General features: G+C 41.7%; 1 protein-coding gene across 4 annotated transcripts in view; it reads right to left on the reverse strand.

The window, feature by feature from the left end:
- Positions 1-18,447, reverse strand: part of Ofd1 (OFD1 centriole and centriolar satellite protein) — a 57,930-nt gene that overhangs the window by 3,259 nt on the left and 36,224 nt on the right. For all 4 annotated transcript variants that reach the window (XM_076562811.1, XM_015992034.3, XM_042268886.2 and 1 more), the window contains exons 12-20: positions 16,388-16,479; positions 14,718-14,907; positions 13,406-13,536; positions 12,113-12,224; positions 9,754-10,365; positions 9,115-9,289; positions 7,096-7,196; positions 4,677-4,790; positions 18-175 (exon numbers count right to left, since the gene is read on the reverse strand). In XM_076562811.1, the coding sequence (XP_076418926.1) occupies positions 18-175; positions 4,677-4,790; positions 7,096-7,196; positions 9,115-9,289; positions 9,754-10,365; positions 12,113-12,224; positions 13,406-13,536; positions 14,718-14,907; positions 16,388-16,479 (1,685 nt within the window). The remainder of the gene's footprint in view (positions 1-17; positions 176-4,676; positions 4,791-7,095; positions 7,197-9,114; positions 9,290-9,753; positions 10,366-12,112; positions 12,225-13,405; positions 13,537-14,717; positions 14,908-16,387; positions 16,480-18,447) is intronic.

The following is an 18,447-nucleotide window of genomic DNA, read 5'->3' on the forward strand; positions in this document are numbered from 1 at the left end:
TTTAAGTGACACATTACCCGCTCCTGCTCCAGTTTCTCCAGCTCTCTTCTTTCCCTATCCAGGGCTTCTTGCCGTTCATTCTGCCTTTGTTCTTCTCTCTGCCTCCGTTCTTTCACATGGATTTCCCATAGCTGTTGTTCTTCCTTTTCTTCTTTAGTTTGGCTCTGATCAGCACCTAACAGGACAGAAAATAGAGTGAGTAGCTGCCAACATCAGATTTTTCACATCTAGTCTTCTGCAGGCCTGCTTGATTTTCTACTGATTCTGATGAACTACTTTAAACTATTGCTCTATTTTTATTGTCTTCCAGCCCACAGACTGACCCCTCGCAACATACCCAGACTTTTACTTTCCTGAGATGGATATAAGCCACACCACAAATAACCTCAACTGTCCTCCCTCCATCCCATATCCTTTTCACGCATCTCTTCTCTCCCTGCTTCAGCCTCTCCATAGCAAATCCTGCATTTCTGCCTTCACATTTGAGTGCAATCCCTCCCCTATCCTCAGAACCATTAGTCCCTATATCCACAAGTTTCAAAACCCTCTCTCCTTACTCCTAAAAAGATGCTCATTCCAACCCCAAACAGAACAGAACTCCCTCCTCTGCTTCATCCTCATCACCACTCTAGCTATGTCACTATTCCTATCCCCTATGCACCAATCCTGGTCCTTCCTAGGGATCATCTTTTTCCATTGTTATTTTATGTGTTCAGTTGTTTTGCTTGCATGTGTGTCTGTCCACTATGTGTATGCAATGTCCAAGAAGGCCAGAAGAGGGTGTCAGATACCCTTGGACTGGAGTTACAGATGGCTGTAAGCTGCCACTGGGCTGATGGGAATCAAACCTGGGTCTTCTGGAAGATCCATCAGTGCTTTTTAACCACTGCGCTACCTCTCCAGGCCCTCCCTAGGGATCATCTTAACCCCTAATCATTTCCATGTCTTTCTTTATTCCCAACCATTCTCTCCAGGCTCACAACCAGGTTTTTAATGGGCTTTCTGTCATAGGCATGGAGAAATTCCACAATACTAGTCTCCTCCCAGAGTTACACTGGTTCTTTCATCATCTTTGTCTAGACAGGCCACAAAGACACACAAATATAGTGCTAGCAATTCAAGAGGTTGCGCCTACAAGTTCAAGGGCAGCCCAGGCAACATAGTTTTTCCCATATCCACTGAGCCACCAGGGCTTATGTGCTTCTACAATTCATCTTGCTCCTACAAAGACAGTTCTGTGAGGTCCTCCTTACCCTCCAAGTAATACATAAACAAGCCAACGAGTTAATTGCCAGTATCCTATTCCTTCTTTCTAAAGCATCATGTATGCTTATTTTTCCCCACTTTTATTTCTCCTGAGCAAGGCCCATTTTCCTAGTCAGGGTTTCTATTGCTATGAAGAGAAACCATGATCACAGCAACTCTTATAAAGGAAAAACATTTCACTGAAGTGGCTTACATTTTCAGAGATTTAGTTCATTATCATGGTGCGACATGTTGGTGTGCAGGCACACATGGTGCTGGAGAAGGAGCTGAGTCCTATATCTTGACCCACAGGCAACAGGAAGTGAACTGTCACACTGGGTGTGGCTTGAGCATATATGAGACCTGAAAGTCCACCTTCACAGTGACACACTTCTTCTAACAAGACCAAAACTACTCCAACAGCCGGGCGTTGGTGGCGCACACCTTTAATCCCAACACTCGGGAGGCAGAGCCAGGTGGATCTCTGTGAGTTCGAGGCCAGCCTGGGCTACCAAGTGAGCTCCAGAAAAGGCGCAAAGCTACACAGAGAAAACCTGTCTCGAAAAACAAAACAAAACAAAACAAAACAAAAAAACCTACTCCAACAAAGCCATACCTCCTAATAGTGCCACTCCATATGAGTTTATGAGGGCAATTACATTCCAACTACCACACCCATGTTTTAATTACTTGTCTGTTCCCTTTCATTCTTTGCACAGGTCCCTATCCTTTAAAGGTTTAATTAAGTCCCAATTTCACGATGACAATGCACAATGTCACAGGTTCACCACAGGACTTCAGACTCTTGTTGTTGTGCCTTGTCCCAAACGCTTAGGAGGAATGGAGTTAGCTTTACTGACAAGAGAATGACAGCACAGATATTCATATTCATTCTCTCTCTCTCTCTCTCTCTCTCTCTCTCTCTCTCTCTCTCTCTCACACACACACACACACACACACACACACACACTCTCTCTCTCATCCATCCATCCATCTATGTTTGTCATGAAATTAAAATAGTAGAGGCTCACACTTCCACAGGCATAACCACCCTGTCCTTCCTTACTGGTGGAGGAGAGGTTACTTCAAATAGTTCTACTTTCCCACAGGGAATAGCAATAACAAAATAGGACTGTTGCTGAGAGAGAGGAAAAAGAAGAAAGGAAAAAGGAAGTAAGAGGAGGTAGGAGGAAAAAAGGAAACAGAGCAAGATGAAAAGGGGAAGCAGAAAGAGAGATGAAGTGGCAGTATTATATAGAAACTTCTTTGGACACAAAAGCCAAGACCAGAAGTGTATGCATTAGGCACCTACCTCTAGGACACAACATTTTGACCTTTTTTTGTCCCTAGATCAAGAGGCAGAGACAAATATATGAGAATTTCTCACATGACCAACACATAACCATGCTGCTTACAAATTATTTAAAAAGCCACGGATATAGTCTCCTACACATCTCAAGGCAGCTACTCACTGATTCCCTTTAGCTATTATTTTGGCTCCTTCCCTCAGGTCTGAATATGGCTGCTATACCTTCTGCCTCCCGTACCAAGGGCATGAGTCATGACCTGCTGGACTCCTTCACTGTACCCACCCCCTTTCCCCAGACTCTCCATGAAGGTAGGAGCTTGGTTTGGCTCGCTGATTATACCCAGACCCAACAGAGAGGTGCATGGTTGAGTTTGGTTAAATGAATTACCTTCCAAAGCACACTTACTCAGGAGTGAGTACAATCAAAATCAATTGCTCCTTTCAGTAGTTCCTCATCTTCCTGAGTACTGTAGCTTAAACCAAGAAACCACTACGGAGAGACTTTGAGTATGTGTGTGGAGGGTGACGATGGTGTTCTGTTTAGGCAGCACTAAGAGGCAGCTTAAGTAAGACATTTCCTTTCAAGTTTGAGGCCAAGAAGAAAAGGACCTGGCTGTTGGCTGGGCTGGACCAAAGCACAAACCTCCTGGCAGTTCTGCTCTCTGCTCTCACTACCACCTGACAGAGAAGTGGATAAGCTGAAGAAGAGAAGGAAGCACTGGCCAGGCAGAACTCTGATGATCAATTTCCTCCAGTGACAATGTAACGCTATCAAAGTTTCCCAAGATTGAAATATGAAGTTTTTTCTATCCTAACTTATGACAAAAGTAAAGTAAGACAATAAATACTAAAATGTTGTGATTATATTAATGAAATACAATGGGACCTGACCATTACTTCAGATTTGTACCACAATTTCTAAGGATGATAAGGTCCCTTATGGAACAATTTTTGCAGAAGAGGAGTCTTAAGGGAAAAGTATAATTGCTCTGTCTAACTCTGACCAAGTAAACGTTTTTTAAAAAAGACTTAATGAGAAGTCTTCCTCTTAGAGGTTTCCTTAGGAGTTTGTACATGTTCACATAGGAGGAGTTCCTTCAGTATATCATTAACAATGATAATACCACAAGCTAAATTCTCTGAATAATCTATGTTTATGAAATTCCTACAGAGCCAGAGATGGCTCAGCAGGAAAAGGCACTTGCTATGAAATCCATGAGAACTGACTTCCACAAATACACATACACACACACACACACACACACACACACAATGTTGGACCTGGAGAAATGGCTTGGAGGTTTAAGTGTTTGCTACTCTTCCAGAGACCAGCATTTGGTTTCCAGAACCCACCACCAGGCAGCTCACAACCACCTGTAACTCTAGCTCCAAAGACTCCAATGCCTTGTTCTGGCCACCCCAGGCACCTGCACTCTTGTGACTCAAATCCTAAATGGTCTTATAATAAAAACCTGGAACCAGATACTGGGGTGAATGCTGAAAGATCAGAGGAAACAAGCCACAGCCACTTCTCACCTCACCAACTCCTCAGCCGATCCTGTCTCTATGAATCCTCAGATAGAATACTCCTGAGTCCTCAGCCAAAAATGTTCTAGTTCCTGTCTCCCCACGCCTTATATGCCCTTTTCTGCCCAGCCTTTTCACTTCCTATCTCAACATTCCTAGTGCTGGGATTAATGGCGTGTGTGCTTCCCAAGTACTGGGGTTAAAGGTGTGTATCACCACTGCCTGGCTCTGTTTCTCTCCTAGACTGGATTAATCTCATATAGCCCAGTGTGGCCTTGAACTCAGAGACCCAGATGGACCTCTGCCTCCCGAGTGCTAGGATTAAAGGTGTGTGCCACCAGGGCCTGACCTCTATGTTTAACTCTGTGGCTGGCTCTGTCCTCTGATCTTCAGGTAAGCTTTATTTCTTAGATTACAAATATCACCACACACTCCCATGCACATATACAGACCAACACCAGTATACATAATTAATGAAATAAATAAATGTAATAATAAAAGAGCTTTAGTAACAGGGAAATAATTTACAGAGCACACACATCAGCATACAACATGTGGTATTGTTTACTGCTAGTTTAAGAAAAGAACCACTTACTTGGGTAGTCATAGGAAATAGGTCTGGAAGGCACAGCAGATGCAGCAACATCCATGATAGGCATGTCACCAGCAGGGTAGAGTCCCTCTGCTTCAAACTGTTCTGGCTTGTTCCCTGCATTCACATGAGGTGCAACCAATTGTGAATGAGTCCTTTGTAACAGCAGAAAGTGAAGGGGCGGGGGCTATGTAGTGCAGAGGTAGAGGGTAGGTGGAGGTTAGGGAGCAGGATCTAAGGGATAGGGGATAGATCTAAGCATGGAACACCAAAACTGTACTAAAAGCAACTGGTGGCCCTTTCCTACAGGGTTCTAGGTCCAACCACTTACAAGGCACTCAACTCTCAAACTTTCTATTTTAAAGAATTAACCTTTGTTTACAAAACTAGAGTCATTACTTAACAGATAATTCATCTGTCCGCAGATAAAAGCCTTTGAATTCAATTTAAATATCAATGACTGAAAGCTAGCCAACATCATGGCACAGATGACGGAGGAGATCAATCTGCCCCACTGCTTAACTGAGGAGCTTTGGTAGATGAAAGCTACTGGAGTAGGGAGAGAGAGTTGCTTTCTTTCTTTTTTTTTTAAGGGAAGAGGCTCCTACTAGGTCGCCCCTGCACATATAAGTAGATCTGACTGGACTCAGAGGGTTATAAAGTTGGGAGGGCGACATGACAATGGGGAGTCAGGAAGGAGTTTGAGGAGGAGTAAGCAGTGGCTATAATCAAAGGCTATAATCAAAATACATTGCATATACATGTATGAAATTCTCGAAGAATGAAAAAATTAATGACTTAACAAAGTGTATTAACTAGAGTTAAATAAACATTTCACAAAATTTACTAAGCCTTCTCAATTAACTATGCAAAATGATTCTTTCAGATTTGACAATGAAATTACAAGCCCAAATGATAGGTTGTATGTATACGAACGTAAAGAATTCTCAAGCTGGAAAGTCTCAGAGGTGATGGACCCTATATCCTTATTATACCCATAAAGTAGGGTAATACAGTCTAAAGCAAAGTTATAGCTAGGCCACCACTCTAGTGACTCTCATCTTAAATTTGTGTGTGCATGTGGAGGTCAGGTCAATGCTCGGTGTCTTTCTCAATCACTCTCCACCCTATTTTTTGTGACAGAGTCTATCACTCAACCCTGAAAGTTCAGTGATTTGGCTAGGCTGGCTGGCTAGTGAATCCCAGGCATCCTCCTGTCTCCACCTCCCCACTGCACCCAGCTTTTATGCAGGTGCACTTTATAGACTGAGCCATTGTCCCAGCCATTCATTTGAACATTCTTTCACCTCCATTCTATCAGTATAACTTAAAGAAAATATCTCATATTCCACAGAAAGGAAAAAGAATGAAGAATTACTTATTTTTTAAACTGAAGTAACCTCAAACTTGAAATAGTAAGATTCACTTTAAGGCCTTAGTTTTAACTTAGAAACTATGAGTTATACCCATTTTTTTCAAAGGAAACTCAAATGCAACCTAAAATCCTCTGTGATAGAAACATGAAGCAAGGCTGGCAAGATGGTGCTTCCCAATAAGCTTGCCTACCTGAGTTCAATGCCTGGGACCCACAAAGTGACAAGAGAACGGACTCCTGAAAGTTGTTCTCAGATCTCCACATGTGCTGTGGTACACAGATACACACACATGCTCATACATGTGCATGCACATGCATAATAAGTGTAATAAAATTGTTTAAAAGAAAAATAAAGCAATGTATCTGTATCTTATCACAAATTAGAATTGTCCCAATATACAACTGTTTTGCTAAAAGAAAGCTTTCCTACATTTTTCTCTTTATAAAAACTGATGTATGTGTGTCAGAATGGGAGTGAAGAGATGGCTCATTGGGTAAAAGCACTGGCTGCTCTTAAGGAGGACACAAGTCAATTCCCAGCACCTGGCATACTCATGGCAGCTAACAACCATCTGTAACTCCAGTCCCAGGGAATTTGACATACTCTTTTGGCTCCTATGGGCACAAGGCACACAGACATACAGGCAGACAAACACCTCTACACATACAAATAAGTACAAATTTCAAAAACTGGTACATGGCAAGGGAGATTGGCTCCATGAATGAAGCACTCGCTTTCCAAGTGGAAACATCTGAGTTAGAATCCCCAGAATCCCATGTAAAAAGGGTCATGATAATAAGTGTCTGTAATGCCAGCACGACTAAAATAAGATGGAAGGCCAAGACAGGAGAATCTCCATCAGTTAGCTCACTGGCCGCGTAGCTTGGCATACTGGTATATAATGGTGAATGAAGACATACTGCCTTAAACAAGGTGGAAGATGAGGTACGACATCTGAAGATATCCTCTGACCTCTACACAGATGCCATGACACATGTGTAAACATGCACATATATACACAAAACTTAGTATTAATCAAAGCTTACATCCGAGAGGTGGTTCACACTCCTCATTATCTTTCAAAGATTGCTTGTCCACATTTGAAAATTCACTTTTGTCTTGTGTCTCAGTTTGTCTCTGATAAAAACTGGATTGAAAAAATAAAATACATGAATACAAAGTGTAGTAACATAAAAGCCAAGGTAATAGGGTGACAAAAGTTTTTTGGTTGCTGAAAATAATTTACAAAACTTTTGATTTTTTTTTTTTTTTTTTTGAGACTGGTTCTCTGTGACTGGCCTAGAACTCACTATGTAGCCCAGACTGACCTCAAACTCATGGTATTTCTGTCTTAGCCTCCTGAATGTTGGGATTATAGGCATAAGCAAGCATGTTTGGTTCCAAAACTCATTTTTTCACTGGCTTATAAAGAATGGCTCCAAGTGCTAGAGAGATGGTTCAGCAGTTAAGAGCACTAGCTGCTCTTCCAGAGAACCTGGGTTCAATTCCCAGCTCCTACATAGCTTTTCACAACAGTCTGTAACTCCAGTTCCAGAGGATCTGACACCCTCTTCTGGCCTCTGCAGGCACCAGGCAAACATGTGGTATACAGACATACAAGGAGGCAAAATACCCATACATATTAAAAAATAATAAAGAATGGCTCTCGGCCCCAGTTGTAGAGTGCTTGCCCAGCATTCATGAGATCCTAGTTTCTATCTCAAGACATTTCAAAAGAGAAGAAAAATGAAAAGAAAGAAATATGTGTGTGTGTGTGTGTGTGCGCGCGCACACGCGCGCGCGCACGGTGGGAGAGAAAATGGCTCCAGGGGGCTGAACCTGCCACCAAGCACTATTCTTGGCAACTAATCTATTATTTACTCAGTCACCTCCCTTGTTACCACCCCATGCCCTTAAGTAGTCATTGTTCCAGTTAACAAAGAGTATCATACTCTTAATACTATTTCTAGGGTAGTTTTCACTAACCACAAGCCATTTTCTCAAAATTTGTCAAAAAATACAAATTCCATATGCCATCAGCACAAACCAGCTGAAAATGGAACTCTACAAGTCCAACTATGTGTCAAAGTGTGCTGAGTCCACATACTGTGGGTCTCTATGTTCTTTTTTGGCTTTCTCATAAAAAAATCCAATACAAGCTGGGCATGGGGACTCACTCCTGTTGCTTCAGGGTACAAGAGGCAGACAGGCAGGAGGACCACTACAAGTTTGAAGCCAGCCTGGATAACATAGCAAATGAGCCTGTCTGGAAAAAAACAAGTACAATATAAAAAATATTGAAGAATATCAATGCCCTAGGACCATGGTAGGCACACACCGCAGTTTTCAAGTCTGAACAGGTAGCATTCATAAACATCAGATGCCCAGCTGGAGCCCACAAGCAGGGATTCAGAATCTCCTGCTGTGGTCCCGCCTGTGAACCACAGCCCCAGCAATCCACCAGCCTAGTTTCTAAAAATATCCACTTCTTTCTACTTTGACAATCATACCTTAGAGCCCACCGTCGCTTTAGAATTTGTTTCAATGCCACACCAACTGAAACCCTGTTTATATTTAAATGCCACAACATATTTTGTTGTTTGTTTTTAAGACAGTCCTGGCAGTTCTGGAATTTGATATGTAAAACAGGCTGGTCTTGAACTCAGAGATCCATCTGCCTCTGCCTCCTGAATGCTGGGATTAAAGGTGTGTGCCACCACTGCCTGGCCCTCAAAGCCTATTTTTTAATGATATTTTGATGTGTGAAACTTCTCCAACTTTAAAACTGAGCCAAATTTAATTGCTCTAACAAAATTTATTTATATTTGTCTATCTTTATGAACCATATCCATTCATAGACCTATGAAGATGTTTATTTACACAATTATCACACATTCTCCTTCATAATTCAGATGACTTCCAAAGACCACAAATGATATAATCTAACTGTAATTCCAGACTGCCACATTATCTTTAATATTGCCTTCAAAAGGCCAAAGGGGTTGAAAGTCAAAACACTAGGTCAGTAGACTGAGTCAACAGAAGCTGATGAGAAAATAACTTACCAGGCATTTTTCTCTGGAGCACAGGAGAAAGAAGGACCAGAGAAACTGTGCCTAGATGGATCAGGAGATGGCTGGGCTGTTGTTCTGTCAGGACAAGGACTAGAGGATGCAACATGTGACCCAGCTCCTTTGTCAAGACAAGGGATGGAGGAAGCAATGTGTAATCTACCCAGACCTATGAGGTAGAAGCAATCAGGTTAAGGATATTATAAACTGCACAGACAAGGTATAAAAGTAGTTTTTTAAAAGCTCTGTTAAGTTGAAAATAAATCCTATGCCATCCCTACAAATAGCCAAGCTTGATGTATGAGATCCACAAAGGCAATGATTCAAGATGATTCAAGCACCAAAATCAAACTATGTAAGTAACACGGAACATACGAAACTAATCAGAAGCAAGACAAAGGCCATGTTGCTCCTTCAATACTTCTGTGTGCTAAGGAAACTCTACACCTTAACACCCTTTGTACTGCTGAGTTCCAAAGCAACCCTGTGATATGGGAGGGCTACCACTGCTGACCAGGGTATGGCAGCATGAGAACACCCATCACTGCTGGAGCAGGCTCCCCCAGGATGACTACTGAGAATACTACCCGAGTCTAAACCATCTATGGCACAACCCTCTGGACAGTGGCTTACCTTCTAGATACATTTCATTATCAAGGCTTCTTCTCGATTTTGGATGGGGTGTAGAGGAGTGGCGTGCAGAGGAAGAGATCCTGCGAGGCCGTGAAGTCACACTGCCCATGAATGCTTTGGACATATCATTCTTTTCTTCCTTCAGCATGTCCACAAGAGGCTGTTCAGAGACAACTCTGACCTCTGCAGAAACATGTCTGTCCATGGAACTGGAAGGTGCACTTCTAGGAACTCCTAGTGAGTGTACAGATGAAGGACTCTTTGCTGGCTGAGGACTCATAGTAGGATTCCGAGAAACTCTTCGATGGTAATTTCTGAATGCCTTTTCCAAGCGCTCAGCCTCTTGCTCTAGCTCTCTTACTTTGGCTTTAGCACTACTGGCTACAAACTCAAGGTCAGAGTCTGGGGAACTAGCCTCTGTCACCGTATTTGCATAAGGTAGGACCCTTGACATAACTGCACCTGCCATAACCTTGTTCTGTTCAAGAGGCAGATTCAATAAATCCCCACCTGTATCCCCATTGTGAGGCGCCATCTTGCCACTCACTAGACCACTCAGGGAATGAAGGGTCAGAGACGGCTTTGGATTTCGGAACACTTCATTCTCTAGGGCTGCAGGTCACAAAAAGAAAATTTGAGAAATGAGAAGAAAAGCCGTGAATAAAATTAAATTATATTCAAGAATATTTTTTAAAGCAGTAGGAACAAGCTTGTACATTAAACAGTTTCTGAAGCCATACTCATAAGTAGTGGCATTTACTGAAAGCCAACTTCATGTATCAAGCCTTGATAAACACGATATAATTTTACAATCTGTTACAAATGAGTCTGAAATACCTACATCTAGATGAGAAGTGAAAATATGTAATTTACTTGGTTCAAAGTCTAGCCAGACCTGAACTGTAGCAAATCCATTTAATAAATCTTTGTTTATCCCAACCAACATGAATACTCACACATTTGACTGCAAGATAGTGTCGTTTTCCCCCACCCCCCCAAGCCTAAGTGTCAGATAACCTGGCCACGAATTCTCACTGCTCTCTGCTTGGAGAGGGGATGGAGTCTTCCTGAGGTGGGGGCCACATGGTCAGCAATTCCTAGAACTGCTGAGATTTCCTAGCATAAATCTAGCGCCTCTGCTGCCTGCCTCTTACCCTGCAACACCTCCTTCTGAGGCTTACAAAGAAAGACAAGTGTACAATGGATTAGGTCCACGTGGTGGACTGCGGGAGGGCCCTAGCTTCACTGATCTACTTCTACATTACAAGACTGTAATTTCAGTGGTGGACAGGCTGGCAAACAATTGCTAGTAGAAAAGAAGGAACTGAAGAAGAGTTTAGAAACGAGTAAAGAGCTAGAAATAAAACTAGTGGAGGTGGAAGGAACAAGGGACTGATGAGAAACATTGAGTCCAAGCAGGAACCGAGGAAGGCTCAGATCAAGGAAGGAAGAAAAACAAGCTGAACTGGTAACAAATACACACTGGACCCAAAAGCAGCCAAATAAGCAAGTACTCAAGGTTTACTACTCTCTTCTATGAAGCAGGAGAGAATGAGAGACATGCACAGTAAAGACAGAATAATGAAGCACTAGCAGTAACTAGTGCCTGAGTGGCTTCCATATACCCGCTCATGCCCGCCCGCTAGCCACTCCATCCTTGCTCACTGTGGTCCAGGAGTATCATTATCCCCACTACAAATGAGGAACTTCAGGAAGTTCTAAAGCATTATGCCCAAGATCAAACAACTTAAACTGAAGGCCAAAACAAAAATAGGTCTCCAATTCTGAAAGAAATTTTCTCTGCACCCAGCTATTCTGCTTCTCTTATGTATTTATACACATGTCTCTGCTAAAGACTATATAAAAATATGGGGAAACCTGTTAGCCTTCTCAGGGTCACACAAAAAAGAAAGGAAACATTGAGTTGGGGGGAATCAAGAGGATTGAAGCTGAAAGGAAGATATACTGACAGGAGGGAGAAGCTGGAAAGAGGGAGTAGGACAGACATGAACAAGATATACTGTATCCATCTATGAAATAGTTGAAGAATAAAGAAAAAGACCTGGATGTACTAGCACACATCTGCATTCCTATGGCAAGATAGAAGGTAGGAACAGCGGGTCAATGGGCAGGTAGCTCACAGGTTAGCTAGCCTGGAGTAGGCAGTGCAGCCACCAAAACAAGGCAGAAACAGAACCAATTCCTGGTAAGTCTTGTGACCCCCCAAGTGCCACAGTGTTCTGGTGCTCAATGTGTCTATTTCTCTCTCTTACACACACACACACACACACACACACACACACACACACACACACACACCACAATTAATAAGTTATTTATTTTTTAAAAAGTCTCCAACCTGTCTGAGTTTGTTTTAGCTGTGATTTTAAATCAGCAACCTGAATGGTTAGCCTTTTAACAGAAGCATCATATTCTGATATCTGGGCCTTTAACTGTGCAGAATGTTTAATCTGAAAAAGATCCAAAGAAAAAGAAATAAGTACAAAACAATTACAGCTTGTTTCAAAAGGAAAATTCTCTTATTGTGTTTATATTCTTTCTTTTGCCAATTCGAAGAAGCTTTTACACCAAGAACCTCTATTAAAATAACAACACCCAACCAATGTGGTGGTATTGTGTCTCCCAAAATATTGTGTACTCTAATAAATTTATCTGGGGTCAGAGAACAGACAGCCACTAAATACAAAGACTAGAAAATGGTGGCACTCACACCTTTAATCCTAGCATTCCAGAGATAGAAATCCCTCTGGATCTCTGTGAGTTCAAGGCCACATTGGAAATAGCCAAGCATGGTGACACACACCTTTAATCCCAGAAAGCCAGCCTTTAATCCCAGAGAGTGGTGGTAGAAAGCAAAAAGATTTATAAGGCGTGAGGACCAGAAACTAGAGGCATTTGGCTGGTTAAGCATTTGGCTGGTTAAGCATTCAGGCTTCTAGCAGCAGTTCAGCTAAGAGCCATTGGGATGAGGACACAGAAGCTTCCAGTCTGAGGAAACAGGACCAGCTGAGGAACTGGCAAGGTGAGATAGCTGTGGCTTGTTCTGTCTCTCTGATCTACCAGCATTGACCCTAATAACTGGCCTCAGGTTTGATTTTATTAATAAGAACTTTTAAGATTCCTGCTACAAACCAAGTTTTTTTTTTTTTTTTTGAGACAGGGTCTCTCTGTGAAGCCCTTGCTATCCTAGAGCTCATTGAGACACACCTGCCTCTGCCTCCTGAGTGCTAGGATTAAGTGTGTGTGCCACCACCCCCTCCTTCCCTTTTCCCTTTTCATTTTAAGTCTAAAAACAGCTAGCTATTTTTACTGCACAAAGACAGAAATTACAGAGACACAGTGGATGTGTGTATGCTACAAAGAAGGAATCAAGAGACTCATGGTGGGATTACCAGGTCCTCTGAGAAGTCTAGGTCTAGATAAATTTACTTTCCATTCAGTGCTATTAAGAATATAAAGTCAGAATCACCAGAGAATGTTCTCATATGAGAAAGGCTCCTTTGCAATGTTGGGGGGAGAAATTCTTTGTATTCAAATCAATCTGGTTTCCGTTGGTGTGGCATGCATAGTTTCTATAAGTACTACAAAGTGGCCTGGCATAGTACCCACAAGAAGGACAAATACTACTCACTTCACTCTGCAGCTGTTTCTGCAGAGCTTGCCTATGAGTCTCAAACTCCTTGTGCTCCAGTGCTATAGCATGTTCTGCTTTCTGTAATTCTTTCTGATAAACCAAAAGCTCAGGAGGTGGCTGAGTTATGCCTAAGAAGGGTTCCGAAAAAAAGAAAAACATTCCTAGTTATTATCAATCCTAAATTTGCTTATTTCACTTTAAAAAAGCAGCTAAAAAGGTTTAAGATCATTTCTTTTCTTTGTACTTATGCAATTAACACTCTACCACTAATATTAAATGGCCTAAAAACAATCCTGATTCATAAATTTCAGAATAAAATAATTTAATTCATGTTAATATAACTATTCCTCCAGGAGCCCTCTAAGTTAAAGAATTCTTTCAAATTCTTAAATTAACTCAGTAGCCTATCTCTTTCCTCTACCTCTTTAAGAAAGCGTTCCCCAGCTGTCACCTGTCAGTCCCTGTCCCTGGTTTCATCCCATCTGAACAAGCAGCCCATGGCAGTCAGGCTCCAGAAATAAGGCTGATGGTACTCTCCATCTGGGTCACCTGAGAGCCCCATTAATAAAGTGTGCCTTATGTAGGGTAATCATAAAGGATAGTGCAACAGAAACAGAGCCACAATGCTAGTGCCCCCTTAGGACTAGGAGGCATAGGAGAGGGAGGAATTTCCAGAGGTACAATAAGGAGGCACAGGCACAGAGCACTAGTGGGAAGCCCCCAGCAGGGACTGTGAGCTCTGTTACCTGAGAGGCACAGTCGATAGGCAGTCCAGACTGCTGTACCTGGAGACTAAGGCTAGGAGTAGAAAATAACAATTTCAGGCTGGAGAGATGGCTCAGAGGTTAAGAGCACTGACTGCTCTTCCAGAGGTCCCGAGTTCAATTCCCAGCAACCACATGGTGGCTCACAACCACCTATATTGAGATCTGGTGCCCTCTTCTGGCCTACAGGGACACATGCAAGCAGAACACTATACATAATAAATAAATAAATCTTTAAAAAAAAAAGAAAGAAAGAAAATAACAATTTCAATCTCCTCTCCCTGCCTCCCTCCAAGTGCTTACTGGCTCAACTGAGGCAACAGTCAGAGGACATGAACTGTGAAGCCACCCACAGAGGCAGTTATGTAACAAATATTACTTAAAATGAAACTAATTATGCAATAGCAAACAAAAATGAAGGAGCGCCAATATAAGGATCTTAAAAAATTCTCCCAATGTAAGCCTCCCTTACAGATACAAAGTTGTTCTATAATCCTGACTTAATGTAAGTTACAGAAACATGCAGATCAGAAAAAAAGACATACGGTCTAGGAGACGTAAGTTCTCATTCCTATTCTCTTCCAGTTGCTGTTTAAGTAATTTATTTTGTGCCTGAAGCTCCACTTTCTCTTCTTTCAGTAGTGAGTAATCACTCATCTCTTTCACCTTTTCATTCAGCAAGTGGTTTTGTTTTGACATTGCCAAAAACTGGGCTTTGACAGACTCTAGCTCCAGCTAAAATTGAAAAAGGAACACTTATATCTGAATAACTTTCACAGCACTGCAAAGGTAAAGGCTGGAGGGCTGTCTGAATCTAAGCAGCATAAATGAATGACAGTGACCACCAGACAGAGGTCAGGCCCCCTGCCCTGCTCACAGGCCAGGGAAGCTCAGAGCCTCTATCAATAGACCTGTCCTATGAAGTAAGGAAAGAGGGTATGGTATGGTGAAGGCAATTTGGAGTCAACTCTCAAATGCCACCAATACAGGACTGAACAAGACATTTTAAAACCATGAACAGATAAAAGGTGAAAACAATCTCTACTGCTGTGAGGTGCTTTCTTTTTCTTAGTCTTATGTGTCTCATATCTGAATCTGAAAGCCTACACAGATCTCATGGCTGCAAAGGTAAATTTTACCTATAGTATCTAGTTCAGTTTGTTTGTTTGTCTTAGACAGGGTCTCACTTAGCCCTGGCTGGCCTGGAACTCAGAGATCTGCCTGCCTCCTGGGTGCCCAGATTAAACGTGGGCAGCACTACACCCAGCTACAATCTCTTCTAACTACCTAAAGTTTGAGTTTTGTCCATTACATGACAAGAATACACTGAAGAAAACATAGTACTAGTGGCATGTAAAAACTGGTACTTTGTCTAAAAAATCTGCAAGAGAATAATGTAGTGATAGAAACTTGAATTCCTACCAATGGAATAGAAGAGGCTAAGATAGAAGCTAAGATATGCTAGCCATCTCTTATGGGTAGTTCACCCAACTCACCCAACAATCCAGAATTGTTAGAAATAGCTCCAAGATTACACTCAGAGAACTTGCCTAAGGCCCATAAGCAGTAAGGAAGGGAGACACAATGTGAGCAGCAGGACTCTTAGATCCAAGCTCTTTTTCTATGTCCCTGTGTGCCTTTACTTAAAATTAGAATCTACTGCATTAACTTAGCTATCATCTTCTTAGTCATAAAACAATCAGTCCAATCACATCAAAAAGAAGGCCTAAGGGCTGGAGAGACAGTTCAGTGTTAAGAGCATTGACTATTCCAAAAGACTGGGGTTTAATTCCCAGCAACTACATGACAGCTAAGAACTCTCTGTAACTTCAGTTCCAAGGATCTTATGCCCTCCCCTGCCCTCCAGAGACACTGTATACACAGGCAAAACTCCGATATACATAAAATAAAAATAAATAGCCGGGCGGTGGTGGCGCACGCCTTTAATCCCAGCACTCGGGAGGCAGAGGCAGGCGGATCTCTGTGAGTTCGAGGCCAGCCTGGGCTACCAAGTGAGTTCTAGGAAAGGCGCAAAGCTACACAGAGAAACCCTGTCTCGAAAAACCAAAAAAAAATAAAAAAAAAAAAAAATAAAAATAAAAAAAAAATAAAAATAAATAAATCTCAAAATACCCCAATGTTCTCTGTAAATAAAAAAATAGTATTAACCCTAACATGTCATTAAAGAAACTTAAAAAATAGGTTTAACAATTACCTCAACTTCTTTCATACGATTTACAGATTTACTGAGTTCTTCCTTTTTTGAATAAATAACTGTGAGCTCCTCTTGCAAATGCATAGTTTTTTCTAGGGAACAAAAAAGAACCAATTAAATAGTCATTTCCTAATGAACACAAAACACATTTAGTAATTATGGCCATTCTATGAGACCTAATCACTATTGCTTCATAGTCTAAAGCAACAAGTGTATAAGTCAAAAATTTAGTGGACAAATAAGAAATAAGTTCCATTACCCAATGAGTGATGAGTTACATCTATCATGTATGTGGTGAAATTCCTACTACATGCTAACCGGTTACTCCATCTGGGAAGGGCCTTGGACCTGCTAACAGCACCTACTTTCCTTAAAAAGCAAAGATCTGTATCTTTTCCTTCTGTAGTTTTTCCTTCCTGTAACACAAGTCTATGCAATAAATACCATCAGAAGAAAATTTAATAAATCTAAGTGCACAACAGTGCTAAACTACAAGAGATGCATCTGCGTCTATAAGACATGAGCAAAAGGAGCCACACAGTTGGTATCTAGTCAACAGCAAGTAAGCAGCTCCAGTTTACTTAAAAAAATGTTTGAGATTTAAAAAGTTCTGTGGTGGTATTGTGTTCCCCAAAATATTGTACACCCTAATAAACTTGTCTGGGGTCAGAGACAGAACAGCCACTAGATACAAAGGCTAGAAAATGGTGGCACTCACACCTTTAATCCTAGCACTCCAGAGGTAGAAATCCCTCTGGATCTCTGTGAGTTCAAGGCCACACTGGAAACGGCCAGGCATGGTGACTCACACCTTTAATCCCAGAAAGCGAGCCTTTAATTCCAGGGAGTGGTGGTAGAAAGCAGAAAGGTTTATAAGGCGTGAGGACCAGAAACTAGAAGCATTTGGCTGGTGAAGCTTTTAGCTGGTTAACCATTCAGGCTTTTAAGCAGCAGATCAGCTGAGAGCCACTGGTATGAGGACACAGAAGCATCCAGTCTGAGGAAACAGGACCAGCTGAGGAATTGGCAAGGTGAGATAGCTGTGGCTTGTTCTGTCTCTCTGATCTTCCAGAATTCACCCCAATACCTGGTCCGGGTTTGATCTTATTAATAAGAGCTTTTAAGATTTCTGCTACAAAGTTCATGTCCTTTTCACAATTTCCCACACATATACTGAAATGTAAAACTGAAATATATCAGAAGATGGGCACCGTGTTCTTCCTGAGAGACAGGGAGACCTTTTGCAGGCACCCACTCGGCATCTGAGTTTGCTGGGTAAAACTGAGTGCTGGGCACGTGGCTGAGCATTTCCATGATATTTTTACTTTGTGTTTTTGAGTATGATAATTTCTAAAACACAAACTGATTTCATTCCATACATTCCATATAAAATTGTCACACCATGTCATCTTAAAACCATGAGGCTTTGAAAATGCATACTGAAAAATCATGAGTGTTTTAAAAAACTTTAAAAATATCTGCCTAGTTTTGTATAGTCCCTTGTGTATAGAGCCCTCCCACTGAGGTATATATTTAATTAAAGAGTAAGTTCTACATGTTGTCCAAATACAATCTTGCTAGAGACTCTGTTAACCACATGGTCCCCAAATGTCACATAATCAGGGTGATTGGGACAGTGGCCCAGTTTGTTGAGAATTACTCTTTGTAAAGCTGTGCCTTGAAGGCCTGTGTTCTCCACTCAGCCCTACATTATTAAGTTGCACCTGACAATCTCAGAAAGACAGGTGGGGAGGACACTGGACCCCCACCCTGGCCTTCAGACTTCTGTAGGAGACACACTTGCATCCTTCTGCGCGTGTGCAGAAGTCCAGGCTGAGGTGTGCTGAAAGGCCATGTTGGTGTCTTTGCCACCTTCTTTTTACACAGAGCACAAATGATCAGGACTTTGGAGAATATTTAATGTTCATACACCACAAATAAGTCAGTATGAATTAGCTGTTACTCCCACACCCGCGTCCCTAATTTTTAGGTTTCAATTTTCCTCATTTTCAAAAGATGGTGATTACCTTTTGAGCCTATGAAATTTTTAACAAATTGAT

The sequence above is a fragment of the Peromyscus maniculatus genome, chromosome X (assembly GCF_049852395.1).
Source record: "Peromyscus maniculatus bairdii isolate BWxNUB_F1_BW_parent chromosome X, HU_Pman_BW_mat_3.1, whole genome shotgun sequence".
NCBI classification, from domain to species: Eukaryota; Metazoa; Chordata; class Mammalia; order Rodentia; family Cricetidae; genus Peromyscus; species Peromyscus maniculatus.